General features: G+C 46.6%; 1 protein-coding gene across 1 annotated transcript in view; it reads left to right on the top strand.

The window, feature by feature from the left end:
* Nucleotides 1-483: 483 nt before the first annotated feature.
* The window catches only part of LOC308416755 (mitochondrial disaggregase), a 35,052-nt gene continuing 9,812 nt past the window's right edge, over nt 484-25,723 (top strand). The window contains exons 1-4 of the mRNA XM_080911818.1: nt 484-577; nt 12,415-12,529; nt 21,462-21,539; nt 22,503-22,558. Of these exons, the coding sequence (XP_080767944.1) occupies nt 506-577; nt 12,415-12,529; nt 21,462-21,539; nt 22,503-22,558 (321 nt within the window). The 5' untranslated portion in view covers nt 484-505. The remainder of the gene's footprint in view (nt 578-12,414; nt 12,530-21,461; nt 21,540-22,502; nt 22,559-25,723) is intronic.

The raw sequence follows: 25,723 nt of genomic DNA, 5'->3' as shown, positions 1-25,723 counted from the left end.
TAAAAGTAAGGAGAAAAAGAACCAGAATAAGACCTTGTGGTTCCTATTAGAAAGTAACCCTTTTATATGACTCTGTGAATCAGGGTTCCTTTGTATGCAGATGTATTGGAAAATGTGAGCATTTTAGTGAATGTATGTAAGTGTGTATATGTACATACACACACACATATGAATGCATGTGTTGGCATTGTGTTGGATATATGAATTTATTAATTTGCCAGATTTTGTTGTCAGGTTTAGCTCTGTGTGTGTGTGTGTGTGTGTGTTGTAGAAGAAGAAGGCCCTAGTATCCTGACTTCCATTAGAAAGGACCACTTATTCTCCTTCCAGAGTAACTTTCCTGAATTTCTTCTACAATCTCATAAATTTCCGTGGCGATTCATACTGAAATTGAGGTGCCCAAACCACCTGTAGGTAATACTGAGGACCCTCTAATTATTTATATAGCCTCTGACCATTTATTCTTTTTTATCTGCCAGGAGCCAACCCCCTTCAGAGGAATGAGATGGGACACACACCCCTGGATTATGCCAGGGAAGGGGAGGTTATGAAGCTTCTGAAAACTTCTGAGACCAAGGTAAATGAAAAAAAAAGTCTATGAGGACTCCGTGCCTCATTTAAGCTTCTACCTCCCCCCTTCTTTTTTTTGTCTATGGGTGTTTTGTCTATGTGTGTGCTGTGTACTATGGGCATGTATTGCCCCAAAGAGACTGCAGAAGGGCATCAGATTCCTGAAATCGGAGTTTAGACAATTGTTAGCAGCTATATGAGAGCTGGGAATAAAAACCCAGCAAGAAAGCCAGTGTTCTTAACTGCTGAACAATCTCTCCGGCCCTATGACCTTCCACTTTTTAAATTACTTCAGGTTCCACACCTTCTTAGGTGATCTTTTGTTTCCTGGCAACTAGTCTTACTACATAGCCATGGCTGACACTCCTGGAGTTATCAAGGCTAAAACAAATGCAGTTAACCCACAGGATATATAGTAGGTTCTGTGCAGAAATGACCCCAGGATACATGACATTCTTGATCTTTGTTCTTTTTCTAGCCTGTAGATCAGTTGAAATGCCTTAAGATAATCCCAAATGCTGGGATTGCAGGCATGCACCACCAAGCCAACGCTTGATTATTATCTGTTTAAATTCACACTTTAACCCTGGCCTTACCAAGAACAAGGTTTCTGGTCATGACTGTGGAGAAGAGGCCCAAGCCATGTGCAGCTTCTAAGAATTTTTTTTTTCTAGTTTTTTGAGAGGGTTTCTCTGTGTAGCCCTGGCTATCCTGGAACTCACTCTGTAGACCAGGCTAGCCTCAAATTCACAGAGATCCACCTGCCTCTCTACCTCCCAAGTGCCAGGATTAAAGGTGTGTGTCACCACCTCCTGGCTGTCATGTTCATTTTTAGGGTGATGGCCTCCCAGCTTCTTTTCAGCAGAAGGCACCAGCCAAATGAAGTTTTGAATAAAACTTGAGTTCCTTAGGCTTCACATAGCCCACAGCTTTCAACAACATCCTTTCTAACCATAGCTCCTTCACCATTACCCTCCACACACATGCCAGAGCCTGGCACACAGTCTAAGTAGAGATGTTTCCATCCTAATGCTGTTTTCTCAGCCAGACTTGGAACTCCCTAAAAATTAAGACTAAGGCTTCTATCTTTTGCAGCGACAGGACTTACCATTTGGGCACATTTGGGTAGGATCCAAGTACCAGAGTCACAAATCTCAGACCTGGCAGGAACCTAGACAGTCACCAGATCTGTGATGGAAAATATTAGGACAGCAAAACAAATGAGTCAGAGGAAGATGGCCCCAAGTGTCGCCCATGCATCACGAATGCTCTTCCCTCCTGTCAGCTGCAGAGAGGGCACTGTCATAGAATGAATATAAATTTCTGAAGTGTGAACCTGCTGGCTTGTTTTACTCCTGTAGATACTGGAGTCAGGTTATGTAGGTCCCACATTGAGTTTGCCTCAAAACTGAAACTAACATACTTGACCACAAGGCAGGACCTGGCCTGGAATCCCTTGTCTGATCCCTCGTCTTTGCTCTTTCTAACACTGAGGTCTTGTCCAAAGAGATAATTTAGTATGACAGGTCCAACCTACTTGCTGATACTCTGCCAGTCTGAGACACCAAACGCTTCTTATTCTAGCTCTGTCACTCTGCCTGTGTGGCCTTGAGACAAGTGATTTCCTCACTGAACCCTCAGTAAAGCTCCAGAAAAAAAAAAAAAGTAAACTGGGAACTAAGAGTGCCTAAGACCCAGCTGGCTATGTGAGTGCACAGCCGTGAGGATCAGCTGCACTGTGCTGCTTGTAATCAGCCAGAATCTCGGTGGTTTGAACAAGGCTTGCTTTGCCTTTTGCTGGTGTTCACTGTTGCTGAGGGATGAGGGTAGGCTGTACTCAAGGAGGGCACTCAAACCCTTAAAGCACACTCTCCCTCCACCCTACCCCAGCCCCATTTGCTGGTTACTTGCCAGAGGGAAAGTATACTCTGAAGTCTCTTAAGTTTTCAATTGAGAGCTGAGAAGGTAGCACTTACCTCACAAGCCCAGCAACCTGAGTTGGATCTCTGTTTTTGTTCTTCAAGATTTACTTATTTTATGGGTGAGTACACTGTAGCTGTCTTCAGACACACCAGAAGAGGGCATCAGATCTCATTATAGATGGTTGTGGGCCACCATGTGGTTGCTGGGAATTGAACTCAGGACCTCTGGAAGAGCAGTCAGTGCTCTTAACCACTGAACCATCTCTCCAGCTCGAGTTGGATCTCTAAAAACCCATGTTAATGTGGAGGGAAATAACCGGCTCCACAAAATTGCTTTTTGACCTCTACAGCCATGACAACACTTCACAGCTGACTATTTGGCTGAGAAGTAAGACCCTTTACTTACTACAACTCACTGGCCAGAACTAACTGTAAGATCCCATCAAATCAAAGGGGGCAAAAGAAGTAATCCTTCTATACTTGAAGATGAGGAGAGCTGGAACCCCTTGGTGATCAACCTCACTTACTCCTTATCTTAGGATAGTTTCCTGAAGAGAAGGGATGGGCTAAGAAATGGTAGCTAGCTTTTCATAACCCAACCAGATTGGTCCTTGGACCAAAAAGAACTACTAGTTCAAGGGGCTGTTGTTTCCCTTCCTGTGTTCAGATTGCATGCCCTACAACAGTTGCACTGCCATTCAGGGCAGCTTCCCTACATGCTCTGATGAAATTTCTGCTGGTTCCAGATAGCCTCGGTACTGTATCCTCTCATCTCCTCTTAGATAGAAGGACAGCACTGCACTTGCCAAGAATGCCTGTGGTGTGTCAGGTGGTCTGACTTAGGACAGATGCTGGTTGTGCAAAGATTTCTTTCAAAATAAGCAAGTGTTGTAGTGTCAGCACAAGTGGTTAGAGCCACTGAAGGCCACTTAACGAAGTGTGGTTACCTCAAGGAGATGGGCCACAGTATTAGCCTAGTACCAAGGCTAGTACCAGATGGCTGGATTCTCCGGTGCAGGCAGACCGTGCTAGAGCTCCAAGGGCAGCTGCCCGTGTCATCAAATGTTGAGCCATAAGAATCCAACTGTCAAGGACAGCAGTATGGTGGCCAGAATGCTGTTCCTTGAAAAAGCAGAGGGTGAAACAGGAGTATCTGGCTAGCCAGGAGAAGCTACTTAGTCCAAAGTACAGGAGAGACTCTCGGTATGAGGAGTGAGACATTCAGTGGCAGAGCTCTTCCACAGCGGAGGGGCTTGCTTCTGTGGGGAAGCAGAATACCACTTAGAGGCTGCCAGGTTCCATAGCTTCACAGCCAGAAGTCTGTTCTCTAGTGTCAGCTCTGTGCCATCAGCCAGTTGAGACCCCATCCATCCTGAAGGCCAAGCGCTCTCCACATCTCCACCTCATTGCTCTGCTGTCTACATCGTCTTTGGGTAGGTTGTTCCATCTCTTCTTTCTCTTGTTTTCACCACACTGCTGCAGATTCTTATGGAAAAAGCACTGCTTTAAACCAGAGCTCCATATTCAGCTGTCAGTAAGCAGAGCTGCCCCTCAGAGTTCAGGCCCTACTGTCAGTTGCAGTGACTCAGACTTGGAGGGCACTGAGGTCCTGGCCCCAGGTTGTGTGTAGCAAGCAGTAGGTCCCTCCTGGTTGTGTCTGTTGTAAGTGTCTTAGGGTTTCTATGGCTATAATGAAAAACACTGTGGTGACCAAAATCAGCATGAGAAGGAAAGGGTTTATTTTGTTCACAGTTCCATCAAAAGCAATAAGGGCAGGAACTTATACAGGACAAGAACCCTGAGGCAAGAGCTGAGACAGAGGCCATGCTTATTGGCTGGCTCAACCTGCTTTCTTAAAGACTCAGTGCCCAAGCATGGCACTGCCCACAATGATCTGGGCCCTCCCTCATCAATCACCAATTATGAAAATGCCTTACAGGCTTGCCTACAGCCCCATCTTATGGAGCCATTTTCTTAATTGAGAGTCCCTCCTCTCAGACGACCTGTCTAGTTAACACAAAACTATCCAGCATAGTGTCACTACTCTGATCTGATCTTACTTCTGTTCTGTTCCTCCTGCACTGCACTGCACTCCACCAGCACCCAAGCCTCTTCTACCCTGACCTACCATTCTCTAGTTAAATTATGCTCATTATAGAAACTTTGTGACTATTAGCATCATATGTCTGGTTATGGAAGATTTGGAAGGAAGATGAGAGAACTTAATGTTATCTCACCTATTTATGAATGACAGCTCTGTGTCGGACTGTGGGCTAGATAGCCGGAAGCAGATGAGTAAGTCACTCCAGGAGCTCCCTGCCTGACAGCTGGACAGGCAGATGAATCAGTGGTATACTAGTCAAGAAAATCTTCCTGGAAGATACGTCAGCTCCCAGCCCAGTTGCACATAAACTCATCCTAACTGCTGCCTACATATAAGTGCTATTCATATGTCATTCGTAGTCATACTGATCATCGAGGCCCTGCTGTGCTTGGGACAGATCCTTTCCCTATTCCTGTAACAAACTCTCGTGCAACCATTCTTAATACCCAGCCCACAGATGTGAAGAAAGATATGACACAGAAACCAGGTTGTCTGAGAGGGTATTAAATGTGCCTCTGTGGTACTGTATTAACTCTTTCCAGACTATATCTCTTTACATAGGTACCCTTTCTGCCTAAACCTACTGGCAACCATGTGTTGTATGTCAACCCAGACTTCCAAAAATGTGACACAGGACTTGTGGCATTGAATTTTCTCCATCTATTGCCAGATGGCAAATGGGATGGTGACGGGCTGAGGGATAGACTCTGCTGCCATTTCCCTTCTGAATTATGTTCTCACCTGCCAGGCATTTGTGTCACCTACCTGACCCAGAAAGTGATTCTGAAAGCTCCTTCCTCCCCTTACTATTAGTGATTTCCACATATTTAAAATTATCCATAAGCCTGATTTTTTTTTTATGTTATTCCTCCTCTTAAAATATACCACTGACTCTCAGAATCTATCACCTTAGTTGAATGAAATGACTTCTCAGGTTCTCTAGGTCTCACCATTCTCCAGGCCTAAGTTTCTTTTACCTCCTGAGAAGTTCCAAAGTGCGAGAGGCCCAGCCACTGTCCCTAGCTTGCTGTCCTACTGTGGGAGAGACAGGCATTCTTAACTCAAAAAAACAAAACAAAACAAAACAAAAAAAAACCTGACCGGTGCTTCAGGAGCATGCACAGTGGGTGGGGCACTCTGGGAAAGCCTGCCCTTCTCCAGGCAGAATGAGCAGGGCAGGCTTCATAGAGGGATTAGCCTAGATCCCACTTTGAATGATTTCAGTGTATGGAGAGTTTAATACTTAACGCCTAGACCATCTCCATGTCCTAACTAAGAGACGAGAAAGAAGTAGAAATATATCTCTGTGCACATGATGGCAGATAAAACAAAAATATGGGGAGCTATCCCATGATGAATATTCAGCTGAGGGGGATGCGCGCATGCCAGCCGCAGCTCCTCTCCAGATCCTCACTCCACTGAGACTCACGAGGAATTTATTGCTCATTTTAATCACACCCAGAGAATGAATTGGCAGGAATATTAGGCAGATAGGCCCATCCTATATATTTTATTTGCATATCCCAGTGGCAGCATCACAAGCATAATCTCTGGCTCTATATTTTTTCATTTGCTTCAGGGTAGCTGGGGATGTGGTGCTCCCCTGGGCCCACATTCCAGGCTGAAAGCATGGGTGCTCCCACCAGAGCTGAGTGAAACTGCAGAAGTGCTGGGGTGGAGCACCCAGGAGGACAGGAGGGGCCCATCTTCCTCCCAGCAGCTTGCTCGGTGTGCCATGTCCTCTGCTGCATGGCCCAGTGCAGGTGCCTGTTGGCTGTTTCTGTAGCCACTGTGGGCCACATAGGGGCTATGTGCTGCGTGGGGACGAGCTTCTGTGAGTTCCCTTCTTCATCTCTTGAAGAACTTATTGTTAAAATATATTTGTATAAGAGAGGAATTAATCTCAGTGACATAGTTTGTGTGCCCTCACAAACACTCCTGATAAAGAAATAATCTCAGAGGCCTGCCCATTCCTAGCTTTTTTTTTCCTTTTATTTTGTTTCAATTCCAGAAATCATGTAACAAGTTTCAATAAACTTTTCAGCTAGATGCCCAGCTATTAACATTTTAACACTGTGTGTGTGTGTGTGTGTGTGTGTGTGTGTGTACAGACAGAATTAATGTAATTATACATGATGTAACTATTTTAAGGTTGTACTCATGGTGATTCTTTACTCTCCTGTGTATGGGAATTTTGTTGCTTATTTGTTTTAAAACAAGGTTTGGCCAGAAGGGGGGGGGGGGGGTTCCAGCAGGGTCTCTGTGTAGCCTTATCTGTCCTAGAACTTGTTTTGTAGAGCAGACTGGCCTTGAACTCAGAATTTAGAGATCCACCTGCTTCTGCTTACAGAGTGCTAGACTAAATGTATGCATAATCATCACCTGGTTTTGTTTTTATTTTGGGGTTTGCTTTTTTTCCTGTAGTTAGGGATTGAACGTGGGGCCTCAGGAGTACTGAGCATGTGCAGTACCACTGAGCAGCACACTCAGCCCACGAGTTTTACATACTGTGACAGTTACCAAAGTCAAAATATCCAAAATCATTGATATTAAATAACCTTGCAGTGGCGTTCAGATTCCCCAGCTCCCCAGTATTCTCTTTACAAGGAAAGACAGTCTGGGGTCTAAGTCGAATTCAGTTGTCATGTTCCTCTAAAAAGGGCTGGTTTCTCAGCCTCCCCTTGTTTTCCATGATCTTGCCATTGTCTCAGATACAGGCTGGTAATTTTGTAGAATGTCCTACTGTTTCCTTCTGATTCAGCTCATTAGATATTTCTGGCCAGAACCCCCTCCAGTGTTTATTTTACTGTGTAGCCCAGTAGCAGAAGCAAATAGAGTGAATTTGTGTTTTCAATCTCATCTCTATAATTAGACCTTAAACTCAATGAAGATGGGTGCCTTCTCTCGTCCCCGGGTAAAAAGTACAGACTTAGAGGCAGCCTCTGGGTTAATGACCTCCTGCCACCAGCAGACATGGTCAAACTTTATAGAACTAGGAGGATCAAATCACTGACCCCATATCAGACAAGACCCATCAGTGAGTACCAAAACTGGAGACTAAAGTTTGCAAAGTGACAGAATATTTTCTTTACAATGTCAAAGTCTCTCCCTAAAAATACTGATAGCACAGGGGAGAGTAGCAGTCTAAGGGTTGAACAATCAGGAATCACAGGATTGTCAGAATCACTTGCCCTGAATCTGGGAGCATTCAACTCTTACCTAGCTACTTGCTTCCCCTTCTTAACCTTCTCTCTGGTCTCTGAACCAACCCAGCCATTTACAGATACATGACAAGGTCAAATCACATAAGTAAATTTAAGCCAGGTCTGTTGGCAGCAGTTGAAACCACCCCTGGAAGGATGGCTCTGGAGTCCGCAAAAGAAGGCTCAGTCCCAACTAGGGACAGGGCGCCTCTGGGTTGACATAGGGAGATGAGATGTTGTGCTTTGTTTTTTGAGACAGGGTTTCTCTGTGTAAGAGCCCTGGCTGTCCTGGAACTCTGTAGACCACGCTAGCCTCAAATTCACAGAGATCTGACTGCCTCTGCCTCCTGAGTGCTGGAATTAAAGGTATGCATTTCTAGCACAAGTAGAGGAGGTGACTGGAAAGGTAAGGAATGGACTCTGGAAGGTGCCCTGTGGCCAGCCCTCTTCACTTAGAGTGAAGGTTTTTTATGGGCTAGTTCAAGAAGCTTTCAAGTCCCTTCCTATCCATCTCAACCAATAGTCTCCTGTTCCATTTGATTGGCATCCATAGCTCTTTTTTAATTTCTTTTAATTTATTTATTCACTTTACATCCAGTCCTCAGCCCCCACATCTCCTCCCAGTGTCCCCCTCACGTGGCCTCTCTTCTTCACCTCTGAGAATGGGGAAGTCCCTCCTGGGGAACCAGCCCACTCTGGCAACTCAAAGTCACTGCAGGGCTAGGTACATCCTCTCCACTGAGGCCAAACATGACCAGCAGATAGGGGAGCAGCCCCCACAGGCAGGCAATAGAGTTGGGGTAAGTCCCCACTCCAGTTGTTGGGGACCTGCATGAAGACCAAGCTGCACGTCTGCTAAGGCAATTTCTTTGTGTTGGATGCCCTGGATTCTTGTGCAGTCATCTCTCCTACCCCAGTCTCTACCCACTGGCCTTCTCTGTTGGCCTTCCTACATCGTTCTTCCTATCACCACATTTCAGGGAGTCAGATGTCCTGACCAGGACTTAAGTTCAGACTGACTTAGGAGTCAGAAGTAATCTTTGGTGGCCTCACATCTTTAAGAGAACTTGCTAACTTGGCTTAGCCTTTCTGTTCCTCCACACCTCACAATATCCAACTCTTGCTCAAGGACTTATTTTGGCCACCTACCACCAGCACCACAGTGGCCCTCTCTTTACCAGCTTCATTGTCAAACCTGTCACCCAAGGCATGCCCAGTAATCAATATACTTGTCATATACCTTCTGCCCAAAGCCCTCCCTTGCTGAGCCACTCAGCCCTTCACATCTCTGAGTGAAGCAGTCTTAGCTAGGCCTCCCAGCCCTTTCCTGTAAATGCACTCAGAGCAGAAGGAGTGCCATATTAAATCAAGACTGATGGAAACCAGGAGCTGCGATCAGCCAGCCAAGATGCAGCATGGGAGCTGGCTGCTGCCAGTTCCAGGTGAGAGCATCTGAAGTTAATTGTTCCAGGCTTTTATTAAGAGGATGGTCACTCCCCACACCTGCTCTGCTGGCAGCCCCTTTACAGGACCTCTCAGTCCACCCCCTGCCTGTTACCTGCCATGTCTTCAAGTGGAACCCCACTAAAGCAGAGCCTTGAACTCAGTCCTGTGCAACAGCAGCCTGCATCTGTGGAACCCTGCTGAGCTCTTCCTTTCCCCCAAGTTGAGCAAATATAAATTGTTTTCCTTCTCCAGTTGTTTGTTTTGTTTTGTTTCCTACTGACTAACTTTCCACAAGGCTGGACTGAGGACAGTTGCCTTTAAAAAGTAACTCATGCCTAGTATGGACAAGACCCAGTGTTCAATCCCTCGTAGTGTAAAACACTACAGACTAAAAGATGATTTCTTCTATACCCTGACAAGACAACAGAAAGCACTACATAGGACCTCATTTAATATCCGGTATGATGCATATGTTTTAATTGTGTATATGATACATATGTATAGAAATGTATATTCATGTATTCCATGATGCACATGTGTTTGGAAGTAACAACTTTGAGAGGTCTGTGCTCTGCCCTAACTGGGAGTTGTAACCAGGTTCTCAGATCTGCATGCAACACAAGCAAGCACTTTAAACTGTTGAGCCATCTTGCCAGCCCTCCTGTACGTTTTTCTACCAACAGAATCTGATACACTTGCAGAGATTTTTCTGAATAAGTAACTATTTGAGGCTTGGGAGAATGTGGGTGTGTTCTAGAGATTAGTTCTAATGGAACCTTACCCAACCCCATCTAGGAAGCTCCCAAAATCCAGCCAGTTCATTCAGACTCCTCCCCCAGTGGTCACTTTATAGTAATTAGAACTCTTGCCTTTTGTCCAAGAAATTAATGGGGCTTCTAAAGCAACATAAAATCTTGTCCCCAAAGAAGAGCTATAGGACAAAGAAATGTTTTCTGGAGAATACAGGGAACCATGATAGTCATACCTCATTTAACATGGAATATGAAGTCTCATTAGGCTTTGCCTGGCACAAGAGGAAAGGTGTGTGCTATGAGACCCCAGAGATGGAAATATTGCAGACAAAATTTCATGATATGTATGGAAAGCCAGAGAGAAGTCAAGGTGTCTCCAGAAAATGGACCTGTGGAGACAGCACCTGCAGACCAAGGTGCCAAGAGAGGGAAGTGTGCAGCCAAGTGGACTTAATTACTGGCTCTCTCTGGCACTCAAGCGATAGCACCTCTTTTTTTAGTCTATGGATCTCTGCATGGAGTCCTGTACCTCACCCCACCCCCAAAAAGAACAGATTAGCCGATTGGATATCAAAGGGAAGTAGCTGTGTGTGTTTGTTTGCTTGTTTGTTTAATACAGGGTTTTTATGTAGCCCTGACTGTCTTGGAACTCTGTAGACCAGGCTAGCCTTGAACTCACAGAGACCCACCTGCCTCTGCCTCCCAGGTGCTGGGATTAAAGGAGTAAGCCATTACCAGCTGGTGGGAAGTAGTACTGATCCAAGGGCTGACACACAGCTCAGGGTTAAAGTGCTTGCCTAGCATGAGAAAGGACCTTAGGCTCAGTTGCCCCTTGTGGAAGGAAAAGAGAAAAATATGCTCAGCACTTCATAGGGGTAGGTACTTGGAAGACGTCTGAGTCACCTGACTACCACTTATTACTAACCCATATGCCAGGCTCTGCCAGATGCTCCTCTTACTTCCTCCTCAGGCATCCTAGAGGGTGGGTATATGCACTATCTCCATGCTGAGGTGAGAGAACTAAGATCCTGAGAGGTTCTTACTACCCCAGTCTCTAGCTCTTAAATGGATGAGGTCATTGAGTTCATATCTGCCCATAGAGAAGCTTGTTTCATTCTGCCATATAATTGGTTCATAATGAGCCAGAAGAGCCCAACTTCAGATGGGAGGTGACTCTAAAAATTGAGACACTTCAATGAAGTGCTGAGTACAGTGTCTGGCACACAGCAGTGTGTAAATGTGCCCAGCAAATCCTGGCAAGCAGCTTCACCTTCAGTTTCCTTCAGGGTCTGTCCAACAAGTTGGCACCATCCCTGCAAGTGTGTGTGTGTGTGTGTGTGTGTAAGAGAGAGGCAGACTTGTCATCAGCACCCTCAAGCACAGTGGGCCCAAGTGCTGAATGGGCTTGTGGACAGGGAGGAGGAAGAGGCAGATATATGGCTGGAGTTGGCAGAGCCAGGTGATGTATGTGGCGCCTGAGGGAGCTGCACAGTGACACTCTGGATTCCAGCCGGCAAGCGTCACTCCACTGGGATCGGCGCCGAATTATTGCTCCATATGAAACCGAGGACTGATGGGAGCTTTCAGTTACAGACTGATAGCAACAGCCAAAATTGGATTGTTTGCTATTTATTTTTTTTAACTTCTGTCAAGGTCACTACTGTAACAGGAAAACACTACCCAAGCAGCAGGTATTTTTCTTCCACTCTCCCCACAAGAACAATCTGCAAACACAACTTTTGTGACAGGGCCTTACCTTGGCAGCTCTCTTCCAAGAAAGATGCCCATGTTACTGTGACCTGGGGATAAACGCCACCTGAAGACCTGGCATTTGCTTCTCAGTTTAGGCTCTGTTTGGCCTCAGTAAATATGTGCCTTCAGGCTCACGCCCTCAGCCCCAGTTGCCTGGCCACCAATCTCCTGTACCTTGGAAAGCCCCAGCCAGCAGTCCATATTCGTGTATCTTCCCCTTCTGTTCATTGACACTGCCCTGTCTAGCTGTTAGTTCTTTCCTTTCTGTGTCCATGTTTTTACATATACCACATGCTGCTGCTGGGCCAGAGTCCATGCCAGAAACAGCTAGAGCTTGTCCGATAGGAAACACTGTGGAGTCTGGATAGGCACTCAGACATTTAGCAAACTCTGTTCCAGTAGTGTTTATTGTGAAAGATACAGTAAGCACTGAGTGCTCTCAAGCCATGAGGAAAGTTGGCTCTGCCCAAGAACTATCAGTGGTAAGGCCCTGCTACTTGTGTTCCTCCTGAACAGCAGGGTAAGGTGACCTGAAATAGCTCTCCAGTGGTCGGTCATAAGGCTTGGAACCCCAACATCTGCAGTTTTCTCCTCCACTGAGAGACAGATTAAGCCAAGGTGCTGCTGAGGCCAGCCTCCCTGAACTGTTGCTCTTCTTCCCTCAGTACATGGAGAAGCAGAGGAAGCGTGAGGCAGAAGAGCGGCGCCGCTTCCCACTCGAGCAGCGACTGAAGGAGCACATCATTGGCCAGGAGAGTGCCATCGCCACCGTTGGTGCTGGTGAGTCCTGTCCTCAGGTGCCAGTCAGGTGGGAAAGGGGCAGCTGCTGTAATGAGGTACAGCTCCAAGGGCAAAGATATGCACTCTATAGTCAGAGTTACTGTTCACTAAGTACTACCTGTGAGTACTATGCCTACACTGTCTTAAGCTATTGCATATTTTAGGACATTTAGTCCTTATAGCAGTGCTGTGAGATGGGTATCATCAAATACCACTATTGTCATCATCTGGTCCCCACCCCTCATCTCCCAGTTTAAGTTGGGACACCTGAGACTCAGGTGGGAGCTGAGCTAGAACAAAACTTCGTTTTGTATATGCCAGCCAGTCCAGGACTCACTCACAAACTGAGACTGGTTTGCCAGTAGCTGCATGACTGGCTCTTACAGAAAACATCCCAAGAAATGCCTTCTTTCCCACTGGTGAAGGGCTTCTTGCCACCCTGAGGGCCCCTGCCAAGCACGGCTTTCTTTCAGCAGATGTGTACAGTGTGTGCCGCTACAAGTTGGACCTGTTTCAGGGTGATGTGAGGCAGGGAAGCAGTTGCCTGTGCCAGACTAAGAGGGTCTCTCCTTGAGACAAGTGTTTCTTCCAAGGATGTTCTCTGCGCCTGTGGCCACAGTTTTAGGCTTCAGTTTACACCTGTAAAACCTCAGAACCCATTTTTTGTTTTTACCAGGCCCTTTAGGCTATCTGCCACTCAGCTTGCATTTTAAACCCTCTATTTTAAACTGTCTTTGCCAGTCCTTCTGACTGGTCCCCCTAATCCCTAAGTATCTCATCCCATTACAAGCTCCTCAGAGTCTGCTCACTAAGAAAGAGACCGTCAGGCTGGAGTCTGGCCTGCCTTCTTTAGGACATTCTAGGGAAACATTAGGGAGTAACTAGCAAATAGTGGCAGTTACCCCAAGACTGGTGAGCCCAATCTTTTCTTCGCCATCCTCAGGTAGCATGAGAGCTCATGAGCCACTCACCAGGGGCCCGATTTTCAGCATATGAATGGAACCTAGGGACCAAAGCTGCTATCCCCATCTAGAAGGCAGAGTCACGCAGATGCTGGGAAGAACCAGCACTTGGGCCCAATCTGCACCTGGATGCTCGGGTTCTAGTCTATACATCTGTCTCCAGCTGCCACCTACGAGGTGGGAATTCCATCTGAAGGCCTAACAGAATGCACTACTTGTTGGAATCTCACATTCACTTGGACTTGGACTACAGCTACCCTCACAGTGACTCAGTTTCATACATACCCATTTCCAATAGGCATTCTCCTAACCTCTGGCCTCTACTTCTCAGCAGCCCCTCAAGCTCAAAAGCCAAAAGCTTCCCAGAATAGTGTTTTACATTCTTCTCTGTGCACCCCAGCTTCTTTAGTATCACTTTCCTTGCCTTTATAGGGAGGTACCAACATCAATACCCCATGACTCAGAAGCCCATGTTTTCCTATGTGTGCCACACAACCTGGTCCCTATTCTCAAAATATTGTCTTGAGTTGCACCCTGTACTCATGAGGTCAAACCCAGAACCATTTCTTTCCCCTGTAACTGGGCATGCAATCCCAGCTTGTCTCTTCCCCAGCACAGAGTTAACTTCTGATGCCTGGCCTAGTGTCATCCAGTTGCAATTGGCTCAGACTAGGTGATCTGCTCTCTGCCTCTAAGAACTGTCAGAATATGCATCCTGGGAACTCCGTTCCCTCAAAGCCCTCTTCTGTCTTCTGAATTCTGCATTAAGTTAGTGGTAACCTGGCTGCCAGAAAGTCCCACTCCTTGCCCCACTGTATAAAGATTGGCCCTGCCAAAGCTCTGGTTACCCTACACAAAGTAGTACCTTTGGGGTCCATGTTGTCCAGGGCTGTACCTTTTTTTGCTTTCATTTTTTTGTGTATTGCCTTGCTGAGGATCACACTGACAGTGTCTTGCACCGTGTTCATTCCTGTGACCAGCTCCCAAAGCTTCTGGATCCCAAAAGGAGGAATGAGCAGCCTAGTGGCCTAGTAACAGCAGAAGGCACTTCTGAAGTTGTGGTAAACAAGCAATGCCCAGAACCTTGGCACCCTAGAACCCCAGCAGACATAAGAGGGTGGGGCATATCTAGAGGCTATGTCAAGCTTCTCTGGATTCTCCAAACTAGTGTTGCATGTGTGTTAGGAACTATATAGAGGGGGACAGAGCCTGGCACCCCATGGGTACCATGAGGATGGGCAGCCAGAGAAGTGCTACAGAATGAATTGATTTGATAAATGGCCATTTATTACCCTCACGAATTGGCTGAAACCAATTTTGGTCACATCAACCCCTGGTAAGTGCTGGGATATTGATTTGTGCAAAGTAATACAGTGAATTTATCAGTGTGATCCCCAGCTGCGGGGCTTCTAGCAAGAATGGCGCACAGTTACTGCCTTACAAATTGAGGAGCTAAAGCATCAACCCGCAAACCAAGCCTCCATGGCCGCTCTTGTCTGTTAGGGTCACATGACCCTCCAGGCCAGCCTACATATCTATCATAAGGGTGTGGAAAGTGAGTTTCTCCTTCAAGAAACCAGAGCTGGTCTCGATCAAGTGATGAAAGATGTCAGTCAGTCCTAGTTGTCAGACTTCCTGGGAGCTAAGCACAAGTCCCTAGAAAGGCTATCTAGTTAGCATGTTCAGAACTAGGCCTCCAATCACTGGACTCCTAGATAGAAGCTACACTTTTCCTTGGCTCCGCCATTCTTCCTTTTCATCCCATACAGTTAAGGTATCAAGTTCTGTCATTTTCTTCTATGGCTCTCAAATCTAGCCTCTTTTCCTTTTCCTGTAATTTATTTACTTACCTCATTGCTGTGATAAAATATCTTACAAGAAGCAAACATAAAGAATAAAGGTTTTATTTGGGCTTATAGTTCAAGAATACAGTCCATAATATCAGGAGATCCTGGTGACAGAACCTTTGTTGTCAACAGAGAGTAGTTAATGGGTATTAGCTCACTTCCTCCTTTTAGTAACCCTTGCCCATGAAATGGTGCCATTCACAGATGAGGTGGGTCTTTCCCTCAGATATTCTGATCTGGCCATACAGTAGCCTCCTTTCCTTCCCTTAGTGTGGGCCACAGTGATCTTTAGAAAACACTAGGGCTGGAGAGATGGCTCAGTGGTTGAGCACTGGCTGCTCTTCCAGATGACCCCAGTTCAATTCCTGGCATCCATTTGGCGACTCACAACTCTCTGTAACTCCAGTTCGAGAGGATCTGACACTGTCACACAGACATACATACATACAAGCAAAACACCAATGCACATAAATACATCTTTAAAAAGAGAAAAGAAAACACAAATCTAAATATCACTCTCTTGTTGAAACCTTTGAGTGGTCCTTGTCCTAACATGGCATAAAGAACCTACTGCTGCTGTGGCTGCCAGCCTCCATCACTGCCCTTGCTTGCTGCACTCACACCATCCACAAGAGCCTGCCTTTGCCTTCCCACCTGAGTCTGCCACTGCTGCCTTATCAGTCTATAGTTCTTCAGCCTTCCTGTAATGAGGTTCCTTGTGAGAATATGTATGTGAGAGGCCAGACAAGTTTGTGTTATCCCCACTGAAGCAGCTTATAAAATTCACTTAGGTGCTGTGGACAGTTGTCCTCTGGCAGCTCACAGCACACTGGAAAGGGAACTCTAGTGAAGTCATTAGTTACAGCATATACCTTCCCTTTGATCTCTTGGGTGGGCAGTAGGTCAGCCTGCAGAAACTTGGCAGCTTGACATGGGCCTCACAGACATTCCCCCAAGTCCCAGCAGGTTCTCTGAATTCCTGCACTGCTTCACACAGCTCTATTCTTCCATTGCACTTCTGCAGGCGGGCCTGCCACCTGCCCATCCCAGAATGTCTTTCAGTCCTTAGGGCCCATTCCCTGGGCTTCTGAACAACTGTCATTCCATGAGTGGTTTGATATCTACTGAGTTTTTGTGGTTTTCCCTCAGAGATCAGGACCTTATGTTAACTGTTTCCTAGGGTTGGGCCCAGCTGTACAAAGGTTAAGCAAGGCTGTATAGAGGTAAATGAAGACAGAGCCCTTTTTTTTTTTCTTTTCTTTGTATGTGTGTGTGTCTGTGTGTCAGTGTCTTGGTGGTGGTGGTGGTTGGTTGGTTTTGGTTTGGATTGGGTTGGGTTTGGTTTGATTTTTTGGTTTTTTTTCAAAACAGGGTTTCTTTGTGTAGCCCTGCCGTCCTAGCACTTACTATGTAGACTAGGCTGGCCTGGATCTCAGAGAGATCCACCTGCCTCTGCCTCCAGAGTGCTGGGATTAAATATGTTCACTGCCACCACCTGGCTACAAGAGCCCATTTGACACAAGGGTGACACTCAACCTCGATGATTGCCCCAAATGGCTGGTTCCCCTGGAATGCCACAGCATGGAATACTTGGGTATCCAGATTATGAGTTACTTTGAAAATCCTCTCACACGAGACCATTAGAACTTACCAAGAGGGCTGGACAGATGAGTCAGCATTTAAGAGCACTGGCTGCTCTTCCAGAGGACCTGAATTCAGGTCTCAGTACTCACACTGGGCAGCTCACACTGCCCATAACTCCAGCTTCAAGGGTCTGACGCCCTCTTCCGTCCTCCAGCTACCCGCATACATGGCACACACACATAAACAAAAATAAATTTAAAAAGAAAAGAACTTATCAAGAAGTGTGAACCCAGGCTGCCCCTGAGCTTCAACTGGATAGAAGCAAAGCCCTGAATTGAGAGTAGGCAGTTCTTGTCCTTCCATACTCCCAGCACATCCATACCATCTAGAGCTCTTGATCTTACTTCAGAGGTGCATGCCAAGTACATGGCAAGCGCTTCTTTGCATAAAGGATACATAAGGCTCTCTAGGAAGCTCAGAAGAGACTAGCAGCCTTTCCCCCAGAGTGGTAGAAATGACACACTGCCCTCTGTAAAAAAGGGGATAAAGTCAGCCTGCCTTTCTGCAGTTCCAGGAAGACCAAGCGTTAATTTAGTCAACATTAAACTAGTGAGAGGCTAGTCTCAAGGATACACAAGGAATTAGAGTGCCCAGTGCATGCTGGTCCCTGCCCATGTAAGGGCACAGGGAGAAGAAACCCCTTATATTGATTCCCCATGTCTGGTTCCTAGTTTCCTCCTGTATGAAACAGAGCCATTATATACCACTTGACATTATTACATTGTTGAAGGAGATATTTAACAGGCTGACATTGAACCAGGTAGTGGTAGCTCACACCTTTAATTCTAGCACTCAGGTGACAGAGTTCCTGATTTCCGGATTTCTGAGTTCCTCCAGACTGGGCTTTGCAAGAAAGAAACCCTGTCTTGAAGAACAAAAATAAATAAATAAATTTTTAAAATGTAAGATTCGGACAGACACTGGCTGCTCCATAAATGAGTACGTCTCCAGAGAACTAGGCCAGGGCAGTGCCGCGGAGTCAGTCATGAAGACTTGCTGCAGAGCTGTCTTCTTTTCCAGTGGGCTTGCAGTAACAGACGTGACCAAGAGGGACAGGAACAAGTAAGATGTGCGCGAGTGCAGCATGTGGGAGCAGAAGGGCTGGGGTCTGTGAGGGCGAGGTGCTGAGCTGCACTCGGAGAAGACCCCTGACACTGTGGAGAGCCAAAAACAGTAGTGAGGACAGGATTAGGGCTTCAGAGCTGCCCTCCTTCGCTATGCTTCTGACAGTGTAGGCTCAGGGGTCAGCACAGTGGGGTTAACGCCCTGCTCTTCTGACTGTTCCTGTGGACCTAAGCACATATTCTCATCTATAAAACAGGAATCAAGTTCCCTGCCCATCTTGCCTCATATAGCCATAGTGGGGCAATGTGACATTACTGATACAGAGATTCTTTATAAAGCGCTAGTAAAGTAAGTTACACATTTGCTGAGCCACAGTAAGAGAGCATCAGCACTTATAGCCACATGCATGTGGGCCCCTCCAGTCTCCATCTGGCCTAACCTTTACCCTGGACTGAAGGACTCTCCAGGCTCCCTGGCCTCAGTCCTCAGCCCTGACCAGCCACATACACCCTGGGGCTCGCCTTCCCCAGTTTTTCCTAGCTGCCTTCATTTTTCATTCTGTCGGACTCCATCTGCTTGGCCGTTTTTCTCTTCAGATATTATTAGAAATATCCAGAGTTATAATTGTTTAATGGTTGGCATTTCGCCTGTTTCACAGGGACCCCAGAGCAGGCCCACCCCAGACTCCTGCCCTGGGTCTGGCAGAATTGACCAGGGACAGCTGTGCAGTGGAGTCTGCCTGGCATTATAAAGAGCTCTTTCCCAGGTGCATTATTAGAAAGGAAGGGGAAAGATAGCCCCAGGCGTAATTCAATTCCACATTCTCCATGGTGTGTTTTTGTGCTGCACAGCCCAGCTATGTGCAGCTCTCAATGGGCTAGGACACTACCCCAAAAGAACAGCCAAGAGCAGAACCTCACAAACACGCCTGAGGGGCCGTCCCACCTGTGAATGATGCTGGGTCTTTCTGCCTTCCCAGATATACAAAGCCTAAACCTGCTTCAGGCTTCCTCTGTTCTCAACATAGATTTTCATCTCTACCAACTTTTAGAAGAACGTTGCTCTTCTCAGCTGACCATCTGTTAGCCCTGCCTGTACACATATACACTTGCTTACACATCGCAACCGCCAAGTCTTAACTTCTGCGTATTTACCACCTGAACCTGTTCCCAAATACTCACCCCTATCTCTTTGTTTCTGTTGGCAAACAGGCTCCTATGTTCAGGCTAATGAGGTCTCTGGGTATCCCTCCTAACCAGCCCTTTAAGAGAACCCCAGCTAGTTAGAGAAGATCCAGGTTTCAGCCCAGGAGAGAAATCAGGCCATTCCCCCAAGCTCTTCTCAGGGAGCAACTCCTGGCAGCATATGTGGCTAGTCTGTTCTTGAGCTTGCACTGTTTCCGTCTGTTTCTAAAAGGTGAAGAAGAAGTCAGGCATTGTCAGACTCTGCTCCTATATGTTAGGTGTCCTATCCCTTCTCCCCACTACTTTGGGCCTGCCACCTCTCCAGATCCTGCCAACCCTGTGATCTGTCATCAGTCCTGTGGCTACTCTGAAGCCCAACTGCATAACATATGCAGCTTGACTCCTCCAGATTGGCAGGCTCCCTAAGACTGTTCACTCCTTCTCCATTAAGTAAGTTTCCAGGCCTTGTCCTCTGACATATATCCTTTTCTTATTGTCCTGTGACACTCTGGGGACCAGACCAGACATACTGTTCCATCTGCAGATAGACCCTGACATTGCACAGTGCTCTGTCCTCTTCCTGCTCCTAACCACTGTGTTTCCATTAGTGCTACCCAAGTTGGCTCTCACTTATTAAAGCAGCTGTATTGGGGATTGGTTAGTTGGTTGGTTGGTTGGTTAGTTGGTTGGTTGGTTGGGGGGGTTGCTTGTTTTGTTTTTGTAAAGGTAAGTTTGAGAAAACAGCCATTCTTACATGTCATCTACCAACTATGTAACCTAACAAATCTCTTTATCTGTGCCTGTTTCCTGTTCCAGATGATGGAGTTACAAACCCTTTCCCTTCAGTGTTTCTGTGGGTCTTGTTGGTGACTTCCTACATTGGGGCATCAAGCCTTGGCAGGACCAAGGGCTTCTCTTCCCAGTGATGCCCAACAAGGCCATCCTCTGCTACATATGCAGCTAGAGCCTTGGGTCTGTCCATTTGTACTCTTTGGATAGTGGTTTAGTCCCTGGGAGCTCTGGTTGGTTGGTATTGTTCTTCCTATGGGGTTGCAAACCCCTTCAACTCGTTCAGTCCTTTCTCTAACTCCTCCATTAAGGACCCCGTTCTCAGTTCAATGGTTGGCTATAAGCATCTGCCTCTGTATTTGTCATGATCTGGCAGAACCTCTCAGGAAACAGCTATATCAGACTCCTGTCAGCATGTACTTCTGGGCATCAGCAACATCAGCCACATTGGTGGCTCTCTATGGGCTGAATCTCCAGGTAGGGCAGTCTCTGGGTGGCCTTTGCTTCAGTCTCTGCTTCAAACTTTGTCTCCGTCTTTCCTCCTGTGGATATTTTTGTTTCCCCTTCTAAGAAGGACTGAAGCATCTGCACTTTGGTCTTCCTTCTTCTTGAGCTTCATAAGGTCTGTGAATTGTTTCTTGGGTATTCTTAGCTTGTGGGCTAATATCCACTTATCAGTGAGTGCATACCATGTGTGTTTTTTTGTGATTGGGTTACCTCACTCGGGATGACATTTTCTAGTTCCATCCATTTGCCTAAGAATTTCACGAAGCTGAGTAGTACTCCATTGTGTAAATGTACCACATTTTCTGTATCCATTCCTCTATTGAAGGACATCTGGGTTCTTTCCAGCTCCTGGCTATTATAAATAACGCTGCTATGAACATAGTGGAGCACATGTCCCTATTATATGTTGGAGCATCTTTTGGGTATATACCCAGGAGTGACATAGCTGGGTCCTCAGGTAGTACTATGTCTGTTCTACTTCTTAAACCACATATCAGAACAGACCTTGGTTTCCCCAAATGAGAATGGGGAAATGGTCCCTGCGTATCACAGCATCATTCTCTACCAGTTTCTCAGGTGAGTAGAGGGGTGTCCAGCGAGAGTTAACGTTCCTCTCAGACTCTTCTTCACCAACACCCCCCACCTCCATTCACCATCCACCCGCCTTTTGGTTTCCTTAGCAACGCTGAGTGCTCATCCTGGAAAACTTTATCCGAAATCTGCTCTGGGCAGCTTTCCAAATCCATGCTAACCTGATTAGGTGTCTCTAGGGGCCTTGCCAGCTAATCAGATTAGGCAGCACTAATGGTAGTGAGGACTTTGAGTGGGCGCAGAGCAGTAAAACATATTGTATACTTAGTGATAATTATCCTGCCTTTTGTGTCATTGATTTATCTGTCTCCCTCCCCATCCCATGTTGTGTGTTTGGCTGTAGCGATCCGGAGGAAGGAGAATGGCTGGTACGATGAGGAGCACCCTCTAGTCTTCCTCTTCTTGGGATCATCTGGAATAGGTAATCACGGGCAGATCAGCCACTGGGGAAGCAGAGCTAGAGAACCATCTGGCCTGAGCCTGACAGCTCCAGAAACAGCTGCCCTAGATCACAGAGTCACCAAGAAAGAAGACCTGGGCTTCTTAATATTTTCCCCTGTTACCAAGAGCTGGAACTGCTATTCCTTCACCTATCTTGGTGTACCATGCCATGGAACCTGTTAGCCCTGTGCCTCCCATAAGCTCACCTCTGGGGACAAATAAACCACCCTCACTGCCTGGCACACCAGTTGTATGCAGGGCACAGCAGAACTGATCGCACTGGGGGCATGGACACCTTTCTAATCAGTTGGGCTGTATCATCTGAGGTGTTCTCTGCCTTCCTCCACCAACACCTCCCTTCATGAGCCTGACCATGAAGCTCCATGTACCACATAGTGGCTTAACCATCATCCCAGATGGCCCTCCCAACAAACTACCGCTTTGGAGTTGTCCTCAGTGGGAAATATTCTGTCGTCTTCTAGCCTTTTCTTGGCCTAAAGTTCCAGGGCTGTGAGTGTTTAAAAGGGATGCAGGGGCATGAGGCAGGAAGTCAGGGGTCTCCCAGAAGAGATGAAGTTTGTGCTAAACTTCAGAGAATGAGTTGGATTACAAGTCCTACTGCCTGCCTCCACTCCTAGAGTGCTGCTACAGAGAAAAGTCCTCAGCTTCCTCACAGGAAAACTGGGAGCACTTTGTTACTTCAGCTTCACCTTAGGAGAGCTTCTGGACCATTCAGTGTCCATGCATTCCTAGGGTTTTAATTGTTTGAGACAAGGTCTTTTTACATAGCCCTGGCTGTCTTAGAACTCACTATGTAAATCTTCCTGCCTCTGTCTCCCAGTTGCTGGGATCAAAGATGGGCACCACCATAATCGTCCCTAGTGCACTTTTACTCCAAAGATTGTCATCTGGTTCTGACCCAACTCATCTCCCTTATTCCTAGGGAAAACTGAGCTGGCCAAGCAGACAGCCAAGTATATGCACAAAGATGCCAAAAAGGTAAGGAATTGGGACCAAGGTCTAGACTGTAAGCCAGGGAAACCTTGCCATTCGTGCTTGTTGTCCTGAAATTTAAGCGGTAGCTAATCAAAAAGCTGGGCTCTAACCCCACAAGCAGGCCTCTGTTCTAGCCAGAGATTTCTCTAAGAATTAACTGTTTCATGCCTCGGTTTCCTCAACTGTGAAATAGCAATGCTCATCTTTAGCCTGCCTGAGTCAGGGCTCATGGGAGAACTAGAGATTCATCTGCACATTGCTGAGCACCCTGTCTTTGCCAGGCATCTCGCTACATGTACTCTCAGCCAATGCAGTGTTTATTGGGGGTTCTCTGCAGGAGCTCAGGCTGGCTAGGTATCACAGTCTGGTAGGGCTATGCTACAGGGAACCCGGGGCTGCTGGAGAAGCAAGTAGGAATGGCATGGTGTCTGCTGCTTCTCCATCAAGCATGTACCCTCAACTGGGATTCTGCTCTGCTGCTAACGTAAAGCCTTGGAGTCTCCCCAGCTACATTTATCCACACTTGACTTTAAAGGCCTTGGATTCCAGGAGATGCTTTTGAGAAAGCAGTCCTTGGTGACACTACAAAATATTCAGTTACCATCATTAAAGCTAAGTTCCCCCATTTGCCTCTGGAGGTTGCCTAAGACTCCAATGTTCTTGCCTGGTTTCATGGCCACCTTCCCCCTTCCTCATACCCTTTACCTTAGTGGTAAAGAAGAGCTACTTAGGCCCTGCCAGCTGAATAGCCCAGGAGCAGAGTCCTGAACTCCCGTTCCCTTGTAGCCTGCCGAGTCCCTTGCCACCTCCCTAAGGATACTTGGATCCATAGAAATAAAGTAGCCCAGGTTACATGAGCCCCTTCTATGGAGCAACTGGCAGCAAACTCTTAAACTTGCCTGTCTCTGCCAGCAGCTATGTTCAAGCTCTACCAGACCCAGTGCAGACCCACTAGACAGGCAGGCAAACAGGCAAGAAGTGTGTGGCATGCTAATGTGCTCCAACCGAAATACCGGCTTTAGACAATTCATCAGGTTGGCAGCAATTGAAACAATTAGCACTCTGGAAAGGGCCATAAACTAGCGAGACTATTAGGAAAGCTGCAATTATGGGCAGGAACCACCTGATTAGGGATGAAGAATTCCAAGTGGTTTAATTTTAATACTGTCAGAAAGGTTAATATTTAATTACAAATTATAATCTCCTTATCCATGCTGTCTTAATATGTCTTCATACACAGTGGATGTGGGAGGAGAATATCTGCTGACTCGCTGCTGTAGAAAGACTGTTGATGTGGGTACCTTGTAGTTGGTACATCTAAATGGGGACAGAAACCCCCACCACCACAGGGTGTCTCAAGGGTTTGATGGAGTCTTTGATTAGTACACACCTCCCCACAAGGCAAGTAGCACCCTCTCCATCCTGCATACACCGTTTGGCAATGCACTGTGGGTACCAGGCTTGACAACCACGGACCCTTGACTCGAGTTCCAGTTCTATTTTCTCCTGGCCCTACATAGGTCCTTCCCCACAAAAATCCGCTTTCTTGCCTTGGGGAAGAGCTCTCCAGTCCCTCTTCTGAGATTGTGGTGAACATTAGCTTACCCAGGCTCCAGCACGCTGTCATAGACACTGTCTCCTTAGCCTGTCCCAGCAGTGCCCACCGGCTGCACGCTCTTCCTTGATCTTATAAGGAACAGTGCTAACTTCGTCTGCTTTTTAGAGAGCTGAAGTTCTAGAGTAGCAAGAGGTTTGCCCACGGTCATTTGTCAGGAGGAGTTGTGAGCCCAGAGTCTAGCCTTCCACTCTCATCTCAGTACCATTATTCTCAGCTGTTCTAGGTGAGATTAGAATCCTGTTGATTTGTCTGTCTCACAGAGGAAGATGAGATGTATAGCTGGCCCCCAAAAAACACTGAATCACGTGTGACTGCTCTGTAAAACCCTTATCAGTACAACCTGTGGGCCAACCATTACAGAGTATGTTTACGTGGATATTACCTAGCCATGGAACACTCATGTTTGAAGCATACCATCAAAATCCAAGAGACCTTGGACTGTAAGCTGAGGAGCCAGTGTTCCTGACACCTCCAGGACAATCAGCAAAGTGCAGAAAGTGTTAGGCGTGAGTCCAGTGTCACATAGGCTCATGACAAGTGGGAGCTTTCTTCCCATGCCTCCCAAGGGGGTTTATGAGATAAACTGAGCACTGGCCTGGGAGTCGGGCCAGCTCTGGTCCGCCTCTCTGACCCTTGTTTCACAGGTTGTGAAGAAACACTAATGCTTACCGTCTCACAAGGCATTATTGATAGCTGCACAGTTTTTACTGAATCCGCTTGTGAGCTTATTGGTTTTTCTTCCCCTCAGCATCTGTACTATTCCCCAACTGAACAGGCTTGCTAACTCTGATCAGGTTTAGTAATCCTCAAGAAAGATCCTTTTGTTCTATGATATCATCATAAGGCCAGGTACTGGAGCCCAAAAGACTTTCAAGCTTTAGTGGCACTATGGTGACAGGTTAAGAGCAGTTATTTGTGTATCCTTTTGTGTGGAATTGACTGGGACTGTTTTCATCATTTCCTAAGTAGTAGTTCTGTAATGCTGCTCTCCCATTGGATTACTAAAACAGTGGGAAAATGGTAAACTCCATCACTCCTAGGATTACATTATTACCCATAATACACACTCAGGACATGTTAGATGTGAACATAGTTTGTTTTCTTACTTTGTATATAGTCAAATTAAAGTTACATGAAACCAAAAAGAATCCAACCAAGAATATCAAGCCCAAAACCTTGTCCAAGCTGCTTCGCAAGACTCTAGAATAGACTCTAGAGTAGCTGGGATGGGGTCACTTATCATAAGAAAGCACCGCTTTATACCCTCTGGGTCCTGTGACAGTCCCTTCTGAGCACAAACCTCTGAACCTTTCAAATGAAGACTGCTATTGACAGGGAAAATGAAAGACAGTACTTCTCATGACCAAAACTTAACAGCACGCCTTGGATCCAGTCTAGGCTGGTTTCTTCATCTCCTGCTTGCCACAGGCTTGTACACACTCTGAGCCACTTAATAACTTCCTCAGAACATTGCTAGGCATATAGTAAGCACAGCAAATGTCAACTGTTATCAGACATGTGTCTGTGACTCTTCCAGATTTTTGCTACCT

The sequence above is a fragment of the Micromys minutus genome, assembly GCF_963924665.1.
Source record: "Micromys minutus genome assembly, chromosome: 2".
Lineage (NCBI taxonomy): Eukaryota > Metazoa > Chordata > Mammalia > Rodentia > Muridae > Micromys > Micromys minutus.
This window is presented reverse-complemented; position numbering and strand designations above follow the sequence as displayed.